The sequence below is a fragment of the Lutra lutra genome, chromosome 11, assembly GCF_902655055.1.
Source record: "Lutra lutra chromosome 11, mLutLut1.2, whole genome shotgun sequence".
In the NCBI taxonomy this organism is placed as follows: domain Eukaryota; kingdom Metazoa; phylum Chordata; class Mammalia; order Carnivora; family Mustelidae; genus Lutra; species Lutra lutra.
In genome coordinates, this window is record NC_062288.1 from 55597991 (window position 1) to 55616744 (window position 18754).

Consider the following 18754-nt stretch of genomic DNA (forward strand, 5'->3'; position numbering starts at 1 on the left):
CCTTGAGTGCATTATGCTAAGGGAAGTGAAAAGTCAAATTCCATAGATCTCATTTATATGTAGAACACAAACAAACAAACAAACCAAGCTCATAGATACAGGCAACAGGTTAGTGGTTGCCAGAGGCAGGGGTAGGGGGTAAGGTGTGGGGAGCAAAATGGTAAAGATAGGTATAAACCTCCAGTTATAAAATAAGTACGTCCTGGGGATGTTAGGGTATAAGGTAACTATAGTTAATAATACTATACTGTATATTTGAAAGTTGCTAACTGGGGCGCCTGGGTGGCTCAGTGGGTTAAGACTCTGCCTTCAGTTCAGGTCATGATCTCAGGGTCCTGGGATCGAGCCCCGCATTGAGCTCTCTGCTCAGCGGGGAGCCTTCTTCCCCCAACCCCTGCCTGCCTCTCTGCCTACTTGTGATCTCTCTCTCTGTCAAATAAACAAATAAAACCTTAAAAAAAAAAAAAAAAGAAAGAAAAGAAAGTTGCTAAAGAGTAGATCTTAAAAGTTCTCATCACAAAAAAAAAAAATGTGTAACTGTGCGGCAATGGATGTTAACTAGACTTGATAGACTCTAGAGCAGTAATCATTTTGCTATATATATAAATATAAATATATATATAATAATTATGTTGTACACCCACAACTAATATAATGTATGTCAATTATATCTCAATTTTTTAAAAAGACATAAATATAAGAAAAAAGAAAAAGGAGAAAGAAAAAAAGACAAATAGCTTTTTTCTTTCCTGGCAACTGGCAATAACAAAAAAAGAGACAAGGGGATAAAAGGAATATTCCTTAAAGTTCATGTTTCTTTTCCCTTCTCCTTCCCCAGCTCTCATTACCAGTCTTAAAGTTGCATATTCCATGTTCCTACTGAGTGATACAGTTCAGCATCTGAGAAGAAATCCTTCCTCCTGGGAGGGTTGGTATAGTAAGGGAGTGGTAAGGATATAGGTGCAACAGGAAACAATGTAGAGGTTCATCAAATAAAGAAACTCTAAATGTGTTTTCACATACTCAAACTAAACCTACATCCTATGCTTCAGAAACATTATGGGATGAAAGGCTTTTGTGGGTCACCCTGGATCTGCAAACCCTTTAACATTATTTCTGCAAAAATTAATGTATTAATAAAATTTTGCTAAAATTTATATAATTAACATATAAATGGAATAAATATAATTTATATATAAACAAAGTTAAAAATCCATTTATAACTTGAGAATTGTCTATGTATTTAACAGCTATCACAAAGTTACCTCTCTTCCCCACAAGAAGCCAGTGCTGGTTAGCTCAGAATATAATAAGGTGTTCAAAGTAGTAAACAGGATCAGAAAGATGGAAAACTGTAGCTTTTAATTCAACAGGACAGGATAACAGTGAAAAATACTGCTCTGGGAAGGAAAACCAAGACTACCATAAAAAAGGAGAATGCAACATACCTGTGGAGATAAGTAAGTATCTTAGAGTAGCATTTTGGTCATTGGATAAAAGGAAGATAAGCCATATTCTGCCTCTGTTCCATGAACCTGACTTGCTTTTTTCATAGTTCACTCTATTCTAAATGCGCATCTGTGATTTTTTTGTCACCGCAGAATTGCCCAAGTGTTAGAGTTTTAAGGTTGGAATGAGTGTAAGGGGATAGGTGATAAGGAAGATAAGGAAGATTACTTTAATGAGGCTATAGCCTTGAGACATAGAACCAACCCCTCAAGTGGTAGCCAAAATGGAATTGGAAGATACGTAAGAATCTAATAAATACAACATATTCGAGTAGTCTTTTCTCTTATTTTTGTACTTTATTCCAATAAACTACTTCTAGAAAATTGCTTCTATTTTACTGCAGGGTAAACATCTTATTCTGTTAAATGCATGCATGGACACATACACACACCTCTTTCTCTCACACACATACACGAATTTAATCGAACTTCAATATTTCACATTTTTAACTGCATAACCTATATATATTTTTCTAATTCCCCCTATATTCACCTAAGGAGCAAGAAGGAAATGTGGGAAAGAAATTAAAATTCATTCTTGCATTTTCCGTAGTAGCTTGGGAGCAATTATGGCCACAGTGACCTATATGATCTGGTTCATTGCCTTTATGCCTATTTTCACATCTTAATGCCACAACAGAAGACTGATCTCTAGGATGCCACCAAACTAATTAAATGACTTTTGGCCTATACTCTAGTCCCATTTGGTAACATATTTTCACTAAAGAAACTGAAGTATGGTTAGACTCTGAACGTTTTAAATCATAGCATCATTTGCCTTGCTAATGGCAAACATTACCATCTCTTTTATTCCTTCCTAAAGAAATTTAAGAATTGTCATACTACTTTAAAAAATAAGACTAAAAACAATTATTGGTTAAACTGGAATTTCCCATTTCCCTTGTGACATATTATCTCTTAGAACTCCTAAGTAGGAACAATGTTTTCATCATCAACTCTCTCTTTCACCATGAATAATATTCTTCTCACTTCTGCATCTTCTCTGCAGAGACCATAGAGACAATGGAAACCAAATATACCAAAAGGAGCTACATTTTCACCAGTTTACAGGAAGAAGAAAATAGAGTAATACACGTGTTTGCTTGGGGCAAACAAGTGGCTTTTTGCTTCTTGTCCTACTATTAATTACCTTCTGAGGTAGATGACAGTAATCTTACACTGATTCTTGCCACTACAATAACTTGTAGGTAGGAGGGGAGTTATAAAAAGAATAAGGAATTAAATAAAAATAATAAATTATTAAGAAAAGGGAGAGAAGTGGGAAAGCATTGAGAAAGCCATGATACATAAAATTAATTTACCATAGAATTTTTCAGTAATAAAATGAAGCAGTCAAGGAGGAATATTAAAACAAAAGTCCTGGAAGAAAATTAACATCCAGGAAATAGAAAGGCCTAGCTAGAGTTGCCATCAATATGATGGTATTCTTAACCAGGAAGTACAAAAGAAAATGTCAAGATCCCTATCAGTTGTTCTACTTCAACATGCAAGTTTACTTGCCAAAGAGTTTGCTGAGAAGTAAGAAACACTAAAGAATATTTGCAGATAGTTTTGAATAGAAACCCATGTGTGAATAATTTTAACATTCATTTTCCTATTCTCCTATTCTATTGAAATAAAATTTAAAAACCAATACAATGTTTGAATAAATTTGCATTCATATATGTAACATAAGGGGCTATATTTGCCTTACTGCTTATTGCTTGTGAATAATAATTTAGGGCTTAAAGGTGATCCAACAGCTTTTTCTTCCATGCCATCACAATATTATTTACTAAATTAAAAGGTATAGCACTGTAAGTAAAGACAAAAATGTGATAGAATCAACAATCCTCTAATTTGAAGACTTTTTTATTTCTTACCATGTCTTTTCCACCTATGACCTCTTATTGACATGCTGGTTACTGCATTTCTTGATATTCTAGAGGAAGTTGGTGTGATTTCAACTTGAATACATCTTGCACCCTCCTTACTAGATTTCATGGCACCATGAGGCAATGAAGCTTTAATGGCATTAGCAACCTAAGAAAAAAAAATATATGGTTTAAGACTGGTATTAACAGATATGTTACACGCTTATGTAAAACAAAATACCAAATTTTAACAGTTTTTAAGAAGAATATTTTCTCTAAGGTATTTCATAAGATGAAATATAAATCTTCTAGAATAAGGAGTAAGAGCTCAGAAGGAAACTATAGTTAAAAATAATATGTAGGGGCGCCTGGGTGGCTCAGTCGGTTAAGCGGCTGCCTTCGGCTCAGGTCATGATCCCAGAATTCTGGGATCAAGCCCTGCATCGGGTTCCCTGCTCAGCAGGGAGCCTGCTTCTCCCTCTGCCTGCTGCTCTGCCTGCTTGTGCTCTCTCTCCGTCTCTCTAATAAATAAATAAAATCTTTAAAAAAATATGTAAATGATGAAATTTAAAATTTCAAAATATTGAAATTATGTTTCCAAACGCCTAACGCTAATTAATAAATGTAGCTCTAGCGTGTTAAGGAAAACATTCTTATAAATTTAAAAGTATCCAAGAAGTTAATTTAATGAAATTCTCAAATTATATATACCTTTTCAAGGATAAAATTTTCCTAGTATAACAGAAGCATTAATCACTGAGTTTAATGACATTAATGCACTATGAATGGCTACTTCTCAATTTATAGTTCTAAATTGAGAAATTTTAAATTATAAAATTTACATAAAAAAGTGAGGCACCTACCAACAATGGTTCTGGATATAATTCTAGCTGAGCTCTGTATATAATATCATCCAGTGCTTTTTGAGCTAGATCCCATTCTCCATTATAACTGTAAAATTAAATAAAGTATAATTATTTTCAATTAATTCTATATATTTGAAGAAAATACAATGAGAAACTCTTTACTGAGTAAAGTAATAGATAACATTAGCACATTGCTTAGCATTCCACTCTCTTTAAAAACATATTTTTATGTATTTGAATTCCTTTCAATTGCATCTGAAAGCCTATTAATATTAATAGCAAGGAAAATTTTATAGGTATATATTTCTTCTCTAAAGAACATGTCTATTTATAGACCAGATATCAAAAAAGTGAGGCAATCTCAAAGGATTTTACACTTTCAAAGCAAGTCAGAGCATAATAAATTATATACCTTAGAATAATGTTCAGAACATTTAATGGTCAAATTACTCTGTAACTCCCACAGTTTTCATGAGAATATACAACTACTGTGGCTTACAGTATCTTAAGTAGTAACTTCTTTGCATTCTGACAGTCATATAGAAGTACAGATGATATATACTGCAAATATCAGAGAGATATTGGGGGGGAAGTGTGTATGTATATTAATTTTCAAAGATATGGCCAAACTCTAGAAATTAGGCAAATGATAAAAATGGACAGATAAATAATGGCTTGGTCATCTGCCAACAAAAAAAGAAAAGAAAAGAAATGAATTATATCAAGAGTGCAAGTGAGGCCTAAAAAATGGAAAGAGCATTGCTCCCACCCTAAAAATAAGAAAAAGTCAGATAATCTATAAAATCATAGCTTTCCATTAATTCAGCAAGGAACTAAAATCACAAGGTAGCCAAGTAGCCTGAAACCTAAGGGCAGACAGATGCCTCTAAGGAGAGATAGACTACAATGCAAGCAGGAAAGAAGACTTTAGCAAAACTTTTAAACAAACTGCTAAAAGCCCAGTGTGGGCCAGCATGAGTGTAAAGAAAGTCTAGGAGCAGATACACAGGGGAGCTCACACTTACATACAAGCTCTTTTCCACAAACAACCTCTAGGCACTCATAAGCGAAACTGGGGGCAAGGCGAGGGACCAAAGAAAGTTGCTCTTGGTAGTTCAGGCCTAAAGGAGAATGGCCACCTGAGCAAGAAAGGCCTGAAGATCCAGCCAGACCTTTTTCTCATGTGAAACAAAAGTTTTAAAGCCTTTGGGGAAAGAGCAGCAAACCCTTTCACCCCAAGGGCAGAGGTGAAGACTGACTACGCTGTGAGGGAAAGAAAAAGAAAAAAGAAAAGAAAAAAAAAAAAAAAAAAAAAAACAGAACAAAACAAAACACCTCTACCTGTGGGAAAGGATCAGGAAACTGTCCTATGTTGAGACCACTAGAGGTCTCTTACCACTGGAGGAGAGACAGGATCCCTGAAAAGCTACCTCATTCCCCCAACCCCAGATGTTGGGACATACGTCCTGCTTATAACTGAGGCTGGACAAGGACAGCAGAGAACACCACTTCCCCCAAACACCCCACCTAGGCCAGTACACATTCAGAAACAAGCAACCGCACTCTATTGCTGAAGGAAGAAAAAGAACTGGAAAAAGACCATTTCTTTGGTGCAGACACACAGGGAAAGCTAAAAGCTGAGGAGAAACCAAGAACATTGAGAAAAACCCTCCAACAATCCAGCTTACACCCTAACCGCCAGGTACCAGGAGAGGAATCTGAAATAGGTGATGCCATGATGGTAACCATAGCAACAACAAAATCCACCCTCAGCTCACTCCTGCCTATAATAACTCCACTAGAAGCCTAGAAGAAAAGAGATGTGCCATTTCCAGGCATATATAATATTTACCTCAGTCACTACTGCTCTATCCATGAACAAAATGATAATCAAATATTACAAGGCACACAAAATCAAGAAGAAAACAATCCATTGTCAAGAGACAAAGAACAACAGAACCAAATTCAGAAATGATTCAGATTTTATAGTTACCAGGGAAGTTAAAATAACTATGATTAATATATTAAAGGTGGAAAAGATGGAAAACATGTATGAACAGATGGTGATTTCAGCAGAGAGATGGGAACCATAAGAAAGAGTCAAATGGGGGCGCCTGGGTGGCTCAGTGGGTTAAAGCCTCTGCCTTTGGGTCAGGTAATGATCCCAGGGTCCTGGGATCGAGCTCCTCATCGGGCTCTCTGCTCAGCGGGGAGCCTGCTTCCCCCTCTCTCTCTCTGCCTGCCTCTCTGCCTACTTGTGATCTCTGTCAAATAAATAAATAAAATCTTAAAAAAAAAAAAGAGTCAAATGAAAAGACTAGAAATAAAACACACAGTAACAGAAATGAAGAACCCTTCTAGTGGACTCATTAATAGACTCAACATCATCAAGAAAAGAATTAATGAATGTGAAGATAGGTCAACAGAAATTACTAAATCTGAAACACAAAGCAATAAAGACAGAAAATAAAATAGATTAGAGCATCCAAGAGCTGTGGGACAATACTAATGGCCTAACATGAGGGTCAATAAACTTTTTCTTAAAGGGCTAGACAATAAATATTTCAGGGCCATACAATTTCTTTTGCAACTACTCATCTCTGTCATGGTAGCACAAAATCAGCCATAGGCATTATGTGAACAGGTATAAATGTATGTTGTTAAAACTTGTAAGAAACCTGGCAGCAGGCCATATTTAGTCTAAAGATTATTAATTCTACCTTCAGTCAGGAAGCTTATAATCTACTAAGAAAAGTTAAGATATCAAGTGAATATAAGGCAAAGTATAATAAGATATGTGTAATAGAAAATAGGGTTTAAAGAAAAATACTAGTATCTAAGGCATTAAGTAAGACTATTTCTAATATTAGAAATTAATAGTAATAATAAGCTACTTGTGATCAAAGAGGCCCTAAGATGTTCTTCAAGAGTCTAACTCTTTCTGGAAATGGAAAAAGGTCTTCATTGGGAAAAAAAACTATTTGGAAATTACAGCAAAAAAGAAAGAGTAATGAAGAAAGAAACTGTGAGTATATGTGGGTGTTGCTAATTTTCATTCTGTCCTTGAGATAAAGATAAAAGTTTTATAGATGGTTACAAATTCTCTAGAACATTGAGATATATTTTAAGTAATAAAACTATTATCAAGATCTAGATTCATATTTGGGGCACCCAGGTGGCTCAGTTAAGTGTCTGACTTTGGCTCAGGTCATGATTTCAGGGTCCTGGGATTGAGCACTGTGTCAGGCTCCCTGCTCAGCAGGGAGTCTGCTTGTCCCTCTCCCACTAGCCCTTGCCCTACCTGCAATCTCTGTCACTTTTTCAAATAAATAAATAATATCTTAAAAAAAAGATTTTGATTCATATTTTCATAAAAAGATGCTGATTATCTATCCAGTAAGTTTATAATAACAATAAAATAACAGACTATGATTTTTCAAAGAGATCAAAGATTGACTTTGAATATTAAATAAACTTACAAGGCAAAATAAATCCCTGTTAACATCTGCACCATGAATCCTGAAGAAACTGGTATCCTGCTACTTATACCTTTGTATTTTCTTACATGTTGTCGGGGATAGCCACAAACACAGATTCTAAAAAAAAACAAAATATGTTTGCAAAATTGGTAAAAATTCTGGTAATTTATTTTTTAACATTTATAAGCCAACAATGTACTAGGTTTGCTCTCATAACAAACCTAACAGCTATGAAATATAGAATCTTTCCAAACAGAACATCCATCTGTAACATTTTCCTGAGCAAGAGAAATGGGGGTGGGGTGGGGGGGTATGGAATGTATAAAGCTAGAGGTATATTATTACATAGTAAGTGAACCAGATTCTCAGAATTGGTTCACTAATTTTAGTCTATCGAATAAATAATAATTTTTAGTTACCATAAAATCCATTACCTGAACTGTGGTATTATCATAATAGATCTATGGTCTGATCTTCTACTGCTGACAAAGTTCTTGACACAAAGTGCAGGCTCCAAGAAAATACTCTAAAATTAGACTCAAGTCTCTCATAATACATCATTAATAAATTTCAGATAGATTGAAGTTTTTAATGTTAAAAAGAAATAAAACATAAGAAAATCATTACATATCTTTGCATGACATCAAAGGTAGAGTCCTAAAGAAAGACCAACAGATCTTACTAATTTTTTAAAAAGAAACTACCGTGAACACAATTGAAATTTAAAGTACTTATTATAGTGAAGGATATTTAAGGAGTACAAATGTTAAGGTGCATTTACTATATTAAATAGGAAGACACCTAAAGTCTAACACAGAGGACCAATTATATAAATAATTCAGGGAATACTATGAAACAATTACACATGATGTTTTGAAAGACTGTTTAAATGGCACCGGGAGAAAAAGTGTACAAAGTAAGGCATGAAACCCGTTCCCATTTTGTAATAAACAAATAGGTGAATGTTGTTTGTCACTACAAAAACATCATATACAAAGTCATAGAGTGAGATTATAGACTTATTTTTTTCTTTATATATATTTTCTAAATTTTCTATGATCAACATGCACTGCTTTTAAATAATAAGTTTTTAATTTTAATAAAACTGGGAAAGAGCTGTTTTCTCATAATGTCTTATGGTTGATACAATAAACCTTCACTTAACATATTATTAGTCAATAGACTGAATCTAAGCCTTCATTTAAACATTCTCAAGTATACCACAGATCATTTCAAAAACAGGCCCTCAAGAATATCATTAATTCAAAGTAACTTTGAAGTAAAAATAAAAATTTATTTGATATTGAGAAGATCTTAGAACTCTTTTGAATCAAGAGTTAAAAGGAGGGGCACCTGGATGGATCGGTTGGTTAAGCCTCTGCCTTCAGTTCAGGTCATGATCTAAGGGTCCTGGGATCAAGCCCCACATTGGGTTCTCTGCTCAGCAGGGAGCCTGCTTCCCCCTCCCTCTCTGCCTGCCTTTCTGCCTACTTGTGACCTCTCTCTCTGTCAAATAAATAAATAAAATCTTAAAAAAAAAAAAAGAGAGACAGAGAGAGAGCAAAAAGGAGCAGGGATATTTATGGACTAAATATTTGTGTTTTCCCCCAAGTTCATATACTGAAGCCCTAATACTTCAGTGTGATGGTATTTGGTGGTGGCACCCTACGTTTAAATGAGGTCACAAGGATGGGAGTCTCCATGGTGGGTTTAGTGCCCTTAGTCAAAGAGGAAAAGGGACCAGATCTCAATCTCTGCCATGTGAATGACACAGTGAGGAGGGCAGTTTCCTGTAAGCCAGGAAGAGGTTCTTCACCAGGAATCAGATCTGCTGGTCACCTGATCTTAGATTGTTCAGCAAGAAGTGTGAGAAATAAACATCTATTGTTTAAACTACCTAGCCTACGGTACTGTGTTATAGCAGCCTGAATGCCTAAAATAAAAACTGGGAAAAAAAATAACTGTATATGAAATAAAACCAACTTGAATTTTGTTTGTTCCCAAACTAGCCTAGAAACTCCTCTATTATCTAAAAAAGGAAACTCAGAAAAATTTCATTTTCTTACACCCTGTATACCTTTATGATAGGGATGATGGTAAATAACAGAGAACCAATATATAAAAGATAGGATTGGGCGCCTGGGTGGCTCAGTGGGTTAAGCCGCTGCCTTCGGCTCAGGTCATGATCCCAGAATCCTGGGATCGAGTCCCGCATTGGGCTCGCTGCTCAGCAGGAAGCCTGCTTCCCTTCCTCTCTCTCTGCCTGCCTCTCTGCCTACTTGTGATCTCTCTCTGTCAAATAAATAAATAAAATCTTTAAAAAAAAAAAAAGATAGGATTTTTTCAATTAATTCATTTATTCATTCGGTAAATATTTTTAGAGATTTATAATGTGTCAGACACTAGGAATACAGATGAAAGATGTAGTTCCCTCAGGGATGCACAATCTAATCATGGAGATGGCAGAGTAAACAAATACCTACAATGAATAAGTTACAGAGGTAGCAAAAGGAGACAGTGGTAAACTCTAGTGGAAGAAGTAGAGGGTCAGAGAAGGCTTCCTGGTGAAAATACAGTGAAGTTTTTTAATAAAACAGCATGACACCAAAGAGACTGGGACAATAATGGTAGGATAGAATGCTCAGACACTAGAAAATAACAGAGAAGCTAAGTAGGGGTCAGATTATGGCATATCTTATAATTCACGAAGTTTCATCGTGCAGGCAATGGAAAGCAACTTAAAGTTTTTGTTTTGTTGTTTTAACAAGGGAATGACATGATCAGATTGGTCTTTTAATAATATCACTCAGGCTACATTAGAACAGGGCACTGCAACTGGAGAGCAGACTGTCAAAATATTCCATGACTGAGATGAAGGTGACCTGAACTAAAGAAGTAATTGTGGGGAGAAGGAGAAACTCCCACCTAGAAAGTATAATCTTGGGGTGATACTGAAGAAACAAGAGGAGTGTAAAATTATTACCACATTTAGTTTGGATAGGTGGCTGGATGATAGTGGTATTAAATGAACTTGGACAAATAAGACATACTGTTTTGGAAGATGCTAAGTTTCTGATATGTTGTTTGTAGGTACATGGTATAGATGTTACTTTTCCCTGTCACCAGCGTCTTCTATTTTTTTTTTAAAGATTTTATTTATTTGACAGTCAGAGATCTCAAGTAGGCAGACAGGCAGGCAGAGGGAAATAGGAGGAAGCAGGTTCCCTGCTGAGCAGAGAGCCCGATGTGGGGCTCGATCCCAGGACCCTGGGATCATGACCTGAGCAGAAGGCAGAGGCTTTAACCCACTGAGCCACCCAGGCGCCCCAGTGTCTTCTATTAATAGCACCTCTATCCCTCTTACCTTTAGGAACTGGTCTTCCTCTATGTCATCAAGTATAATCATGTGATTGTGGTAAAAATTACCTGTGACAAGAGGTCAATACCCTAACATCTATTTTTTCCCTTCTTCCGTTTAATAACATATGTAAGGTACCCTCTCCTCCACTCTCCCCAACCAATTTTAACGAGAACAATGGCCACCTATTAGAGATCACATTTTCTGGCCTTCCTTGCATCTAAGGGTGACAATATAACTAGTTCTGGACAACAGTCTGCTAGCTGAAATGGTGCAACTTCCAGGTTGCTCCCTTAAAAAACAGTTTCATGCCTCCCACTCTCTCTTTCCTCCTGTTTACAGGATATGGAAGGTAGATTAAAAAATAGTGATCCATCACCATACAGACAAGAGGAACATCCTAGGGAATGGCAGAATCTCAATCAAGAAGGAGTCTGAATACCTTAGAAACAGAGCAGATCTACCCCCAGGCCATCTACCAGCTTGGACTTTTATGTGAAAGAGAAAGAAATATCATTTAAGTAAGTTATCATTATTTATCTTTAACAGCCAAACCAATATTTAAGTACTCTTCCAATAACACTAACAAACATGACCACAGATGGGTTTGTAGAGGCCTCCGGCTGGCAACAACAAAGTGTTTTTGCTGCCTGGTTTTTCACAGTAAAACAGGGAAAGGGTTCTTTCTTCTGAGTTCATCAGACGTAGACAATGTCATAGTATTCTCAACAGCAGAAGAAACAGGGAACTTTGTGGCATCTCTTGGCTATGAAAGCACCTCCTAATACCATCCTAATACCATCACATTAGGCATTAAGATTTCAATATATGAATTTTGAGGGGGACACAAACAAACCATAGCAGTTAGTTTTTCGTAACTACTAAAACTTTACACATTTGTGGCAATTGACTGCAGGAATTTTGCATTTATCAATGTAAGACTTTTTTAAAAAGCAAAAACAGGGGCACCTGGTGGCTCAGTGGGTTAAGCATCTGCCTTCAGCTCAGGTCATGGTATCAGGGTCCTAGGATTGAGCCCCACATTGGGCTCTCTGCTCAGCAAGGAGGCTGCTTCCCCCTACCCCTCTGTCTGCCTCTCTGCCTACTTGTGCTCTGTCAAAAAAATAAAATCTTTTTTTAAAAAAAGCAAAAACAGGGACGCCTAGGTGGCTCAGTTGGTTAAGCAGCTGCCTTCGGCTCAGGTCATGATCCCAGCGTCCTGGGATCGAGTCCCACATCGGGCTCCTTGCTCAGCGGGGAGCCTGCTTCTCCCTCTGCCTCTGCCTACCACTCTGCCTGTGCTCATGCTCTCTCTCTCTCTCTCTAACAAATAAATAAATAAAATCTTAAAAAAAAAAAGCAAAAACAGAACTATTTCCTTTAATCTTCTTTTTTATTTCCTTTAATCTTAATTGTACTTAATGGATCATAAATCTGAAGTGGAAGAGATCATCTATTTTTCATTCATTCAACAAATAGTTACTAGGTTTCTACCATACGCCAGGCACTTCTCCAAACTCTGAATAAAACATCAAAGTTCCTGACCTCATGAAGTTCCAGCAGTTGACAGATAGATACCAAATGAACCAACCAGGTAATTAGTGTTATAAATGTTAAAAGAAAATAAACTGGGGTGAGAAGGTGCTACTTTAGAAAGATGATGGTCATGGAAGGCCTCTTCAAGGAAATGACATTTGAGCTGAGACCCAAAATAATCTAGTCCTATCCAGCTGCATCATTAACTGATGAAAGTACCTCTTGACCCTCTTTTCTCCATTCCCTTTAATAATCAAGAATTCTCTGATTTACTCTTCAGTTCTCTGATCTCTCTATTTAAGGATATTCTTTTCTCAGAGATCCTTCATTGAATTTAAATAAAATGTAGAACAAAGTAAGAGTATCAATACCTCATGAATGCCCAACTCCTCTGTTCATCAGAGGAATATCCTGAAGTTCTCTATTTTGCTTTACAAATTCAAAACACAGGGACCCAAATCTACCAAAGAGCAGCTGAATGGTATAACTCCTATTTCTGTATTAAATTTACCCTCTGGTCACATATAGATGTTTCCCAAATTTATAAACCACATTAAAATAAAAATCTTTTGTTGTGCTCTCTCTCTCTCTCTCTGACAAATAAATAAAATCTTTAAAATAAATAAAATAAAAAGGGACACATGGGTGGCTCACTCAGTCAAGCGGCTGCCTTCAGCTCAGGTTATGATCCCAGGGTCCTGGGATTGAGCTCCACATCGGGCTCCTTGCTCAGCAGGGAGCCTGCTTCTCTCTCTGCCTCTGCCAGCCACCCTGCCTGCTTGTGCTCTCTGACAAATAAATAAATAAAATCTTTTAAAAAATAATAAAATTAATTAATTAAATAAATAAAATAAAAATCCTTTGGAAGGCATATTTTATAAATACATTTCTTGGAGAAGTTCTAAGTATCCATTTTTAAGTGAGAAAAACTCTTGCCATGATTCTCGTTCTCTGTTAAAAGACACTGTTCTCATTCCCAGCCTAAAAGTAAACTTTTGAGATTGTTGTCCAAATACTTTGAATTACAAGCCACAAAATAATCAGAAGGCACAATTCCAGTGAGGCTAAGTGGAGAGAATATTGATTCATGAATATACCAGAACCTAAACCAGAAAAAAAAATAGATTAACTATTACCAGATCATCAGACTGGGAAGTAAAAACTAACTGAAAAAAAGGGGAAAAAATGTTGAGAAATATTTAAAATTTGATCCAGTTCTACTTCCTATCCACCTGGGTAACAGACATAGATATGAAATAATCAGACATAGATATGAAATCCTCTTCCTTTTCTGCTCTGCTTTTTAAGTAGTAAGGAGAGGAGAGTTAAGGAGAAGTTCAGGTGAACAGAAAACGGGGAAGTAAGGAGAAAAAAGAAAAATAGAATAATTGCCTATACAGTAATGGGTACTTTTTGTTCTCGTGCTTCTGCTTTTTGAAACTAGGAGCTTAATAAATTCTGAATTTTCTGTCACGTTCCTCAAGAGAATACCACACACAAAAATTGTGCTCAAGTTGGAAGATAAAAGATTATTTTAATTGGGTTGTAAAGGATGGAGAAGATTTAGATAAGATTTAGATTAAAAAAAAAGTTTACAAATTAAAATAAGAAGAAATGAAAAGTCAACTATAGGTTTTTTCAACAAGGAATGATCTAGTATAAGATATGCTCTAGAGGGCTCCTGGGTGGCTCAGTCAGTTAAGTGTCCGCCTCCCACTTGGGTCACGATCTCAGAGTCCTGAGATGGAGCCCTGTATCAGGCTCCCTGCTGAGTGGGATGCCTGCTTCTTTCTCTCCCATTCCCCCTGCTTGTGTCCCCTGTGTCATTGTTTCTCCCTCTGTTAAATAAATAAATAAAATCTTAAAAAAAAAAAAAAGATAATGCTACAGAACTCTTGGTAGTAGTAGCAAACAGGCAAGAAAAAAAAATACTATGCACCCATTGTGAATATGTGTGTTCATTATTAGTGTACAATATATAATAGCTGTCATTTATTGGATGATGACAAGGTAGCATACGCCATGTTAAGTATACACACATAAATATATTATATGTAATATAAATATATAGTTTAATCAGTCAGAAGAATTAATTCCCCAAATTGCACAAAGGGTATCCTTAATAGACAAGATTAGAAGAAATCTGTTTAGGTGGTCAGGAAGGTGGATTTAGTAGTGAGGAGAGGGATGGGTTTTACTACAGATACACAGGAACAAATACACTGATCAATAATCCATAGTAGTACATATCTAAGTCCGTCAATTAGAAGACTCACCAGGTAAACAAAATCAAGATATCCCTTAGACAATGGGAAAGAATTTAACTTACTAGCTTAGTACAGTTTGATCTTTAAAATTTATACTTCACACCAAAAGGCAAGATAAGCCACCCATTAAACAGCCTTGTATTAAAAGAGAAATCAACAGTAAAAAAGAAAATTATTTCCCACAGTTTAGAGGACTTCAGTATACACTAGCAAAGTTTATTTGAAGTACTGGTGGTTATATTCCTTTTAGGAAGGCTGTATATAATGTTTAGTACTAGCAAAAATAAAAACTTATTGACTAAAACTCATTCGGTCTAGTCCTTGCTTCTCTTCAGGTCTCTTCTTTGAGTGGTCCATACACAACATACAGGAGGAAAACAGCTATTAAGCTGGCCATAAGTCTGATTCAGAGAAGCAAAGCTTAGAGCAACCAGATTTTTGTTGAGTAGAATGGATTTGTATGTATGGGTGGAGGGCAAGAAGTGTCCAAGACTGTTTTGATTACTTCCACAATTCATTACAATCTTTAACAAAGTTAAGAAAAGAATGGGATACATTTGTCACTGAATCTAGCTCAAATATTTCATGAAATTTTTCTGGTTGTATTTATGTATCCTTTCTCCTAGATGACCCAGTCAATCATTTTGGCATAGTCATCATCAACAACTAAATCCAGCAGCAAACTAAAACAACTGCCACGTGGCCAAAATGCTGGATTAGCCATAAAACAGTGTGGTGACTTGATTCTGCAGAAAAAGCTGCACTAGGACTAAAATCATCAGGAAGTTCTTGTTCTTTAACTAACATAACCAATTATAATTTACTTGTCATCACAATTCTGTAATCAATTTTCTTTCCATAGATACGGACTAGGCTTTGCTTGATTAAATACAAGTGTTTTCTAATTCTTTTCTATTAGTCTTAAAAATGTACAAAATATCTTAATTAGAATACTTGATAAATGACTAAGGAAATCAGGAATTAAGAGAAATGAGTAACTGGATTTTAAGCCACTGAGAATTTAAAAAAAGCAAACTAAAAAAGATACGAATGACAAATTTGTTAGAGTTCCTCTTCTATCATCTTCTGTGGCTTAAGAGTTAGAATTACTTAAATAGCTTAAGTCTTTTGAATTATTTAGATCTTTTTCCTCCCTCATTTTCTTACAGATGCTGAACATTAAAATTTCTTTTTTTCAAATTTTCCTTGGCATAGAATTAATCTAATGTCTCTACCAAAAAATTCCTTGGCCAAAATCTTATAGCTACTTTTTAATCTGTATTTCTTTTGGCTTTAAAACCTCATATTACTTGTGTTTTTGAAGGATTACCCAGTTCCCTGGTTAATTAAAATTGGTATATTAGCAATCTTCTGCCAAGAATGTGAAAGTAATTATATTAGAGGGCAGTCCATAGGGGCCACACAGGACAGAAACCAGTGACACATGTTCTCTCCTAACTTTTCCATCAGTAGTTTCAAGAAAACATCAATAGTCATTCTTGGTTAGGAGGTTGTATTAGAACATCTACCTATATTAGAACATTAGAACTTCAAACATATTAGAACATTATTCCTGGGTCCTACCATGTAAGACACTGCTTTAGAGTAGAACGTGGGCTTTGTAGGGTGTTTTAAGTTCTACAGGTAAAAGTTACTGCATCAAGTCACTCCTTAAATGTTTATGAAGGGTTGGTCCTCACACTCATTTTAGTCTACAACAAAGTTTTCACTGGACCACAGTGAAATAAGAAACAAGAAAAGCTAAACATCCCATTTTTAACTTATAAATTGTTATCCCTCACTTCTACTTCCACATACATACCTCTTTTGGTGTTAAAATAGTCTCCCATTTGTTAAATAATGTTCACAGCAGATACATTTTATAATACGATAATTTGACAAAAAGTTGGCAATGTTGTATAGATACCCTCCCACTCTAATTTTTTTTTTGAAATTTTACAGATCTATGAAATTCAAAACTCTGGACATCTCTGCTTTTAAAGATTAAAATAAGAAACACGTTAGAAAGATTCAGTAAATGGGAGGGAGGGCACATTGGTGCCATCTTCCAAGGTCTAGGAAATATAACTAAACTCTAATTCAGGAATCACCTGAAAGATGCTCAACTTCCTTATTTCTCTAAGAAACCCCCCTGCCTTGTTAATTCCTTTCTTCCTCTGGTCCTGCATGGTTTTCTATCCTATTAGTATCAATTTCTGCTTTTCTGGTTTTTTTTTTTGTTTTGTTTTGTTTTAATTTCTTTTCAGTGTACCAGAATTCATTGTTTATACACCACACCCAGTGCTCCATGCAATACGTACATGCCCTCTGTAATACCCATCACCAGGCCCACCCAACTTCCCACCCACCCCCCGCCCCTTCAAAACCCTCAGATTGTTTTTCAGAGTCCAGAGTCTCTCATGGTTCATCTCCCCCTCCAATTTCCCTCAACTCCCTTCTCTCCATCTCCCCATGTCCTCCGTGTTATTTCTTATGCTCCACAAATAAGTGAAACCATATGATAATTGACTCTCTCTGCTTGGCTTATTTCACTCAGCATAATCTCTTTCAGTCCCGTCATGTTTATACAAAAGTTGGGTATTCATCCTTTCTGATGGAAGCATAATACTCCATAGTGTATATGGACCACTCTTCCTTATCCATTCGTCTGTTGAAGGGCATCTTGGTTCTTTCCACAGTTTGGCGACCATGGCCATTGCTGCTATGAACATTGGGGTACAGATGGCCCTTTTTTTCACTACATCTGTATTTTTGGGGTAAATACCCAGTAGTGCAATTGCAGTTGATTTGATTTTAAGTATTGCTCTAGGTACCCTCCCTCTTATTAACTTTCCAAACTTTTCCAAAGTTCCAAAGTAATAATAAGTTTGAGTTCCCCAAATCTAAAATTATTCTAGAAGCCTCTTAATTCCATTTCCCCTTTTTCCATTTACTTGTATTACTAAAGGAATTTTCTCTGTCTTCTGTTTTGTTTTCTTTTTTTCAGAGGTAATATATTCATCATAGAAAATTTAAAGAATGACAAAAAATCACACAGGAAAAAATTAAAATAAACCATAATTCCACCAATTAGACATAAGTATTATTAATATTCTAGTCATAGTCAATGGCTGGAATCATACCATATATACTATCACTAAGTAGTATATATTTAATTTAAATATAAATTTAATTTAAATCACAATTTTTAAATGTTTGCATAGCATACCTAAGGACTATTGTAATTTATTTAATCAACCTCTTGGTTCATTTTTTTTCTTAACAAGGAGAATTTAAAAATAGTATCTCTTACTTGTTTCTTGGTACCAAATTAGAGCACAATAAAAGTAAATAAAAACAAAGTAACAAACAAAACAGAAACAAACCACATGCCAAAAATCAAAAGGTTTTAACAGCTCCATCTTTTTAATTATGCGGTATGATTCTTTTCTGATTAAATATTCCACTGAAATGTAATTCAGCTTTACCCTCTTCATTATGTTTTTTGGAATTGTCATTTATCGGGAGCTTTCTAAATGCTGGGTAGGCTGTTCTTGAATATTTTAAATGATTAAACAAAATAAAAATAATTTAGATATGTAACAAACTCACAATCTTAGATTCATATATTTCAATATTAAAAACATTTGAATTTTTATTTACCTGGAACAAATTTGACACAATGATTGAAGAGAAACACTGGGCATGTAGGTTAAGGCAGCGTTGTAACACAACAAAAGGAATGTTAACACTTCAAACCTAAAAACAAACCAAAAGAATATTTACAAATCTTTAGAATTCTAAGAAGTCAACCATAATTAGGCAGGCATTATGGAAAGATATTATGTTAGAGAGCAGACCCATAC

General features: G+C 35.5%; 1 protein-coding gene across 5 annotated transcripts in view; it reads right to left on the minus strand.

Moving 5' to 3' along the window:
• Positions 1-18754, minus strand: part of HYCC1 (hyccin PI4KA lipid kinase complex subunit 1) — a 97158-nt gene that overhangs the window by 14169 nt on the left and 64235 nt on the right. For all 5 annotated transcript variants that reach the window (XM_047694190.1, XM_047694191.1, XM_047694192.1 and 2 more), the window contains 4 exons: positions 18552-18647; positions 7728-7844; positions 4246-4333; positions 3392-3551 (listed from right to left, as the gene is read on the minus strand). In XM_047694190.1, the coding sequence (XP_047550146.1) occupies positions 3392-3551; positions 4246-4333; positions 7728-7844; positions 18552-18647 (461 nt within the window). The remainder of the gene's footprint in view (positions 1-3391; positions 3552-4245; positions 4334-7727; positions 7845-18551; positions 18648-18754) is intronic.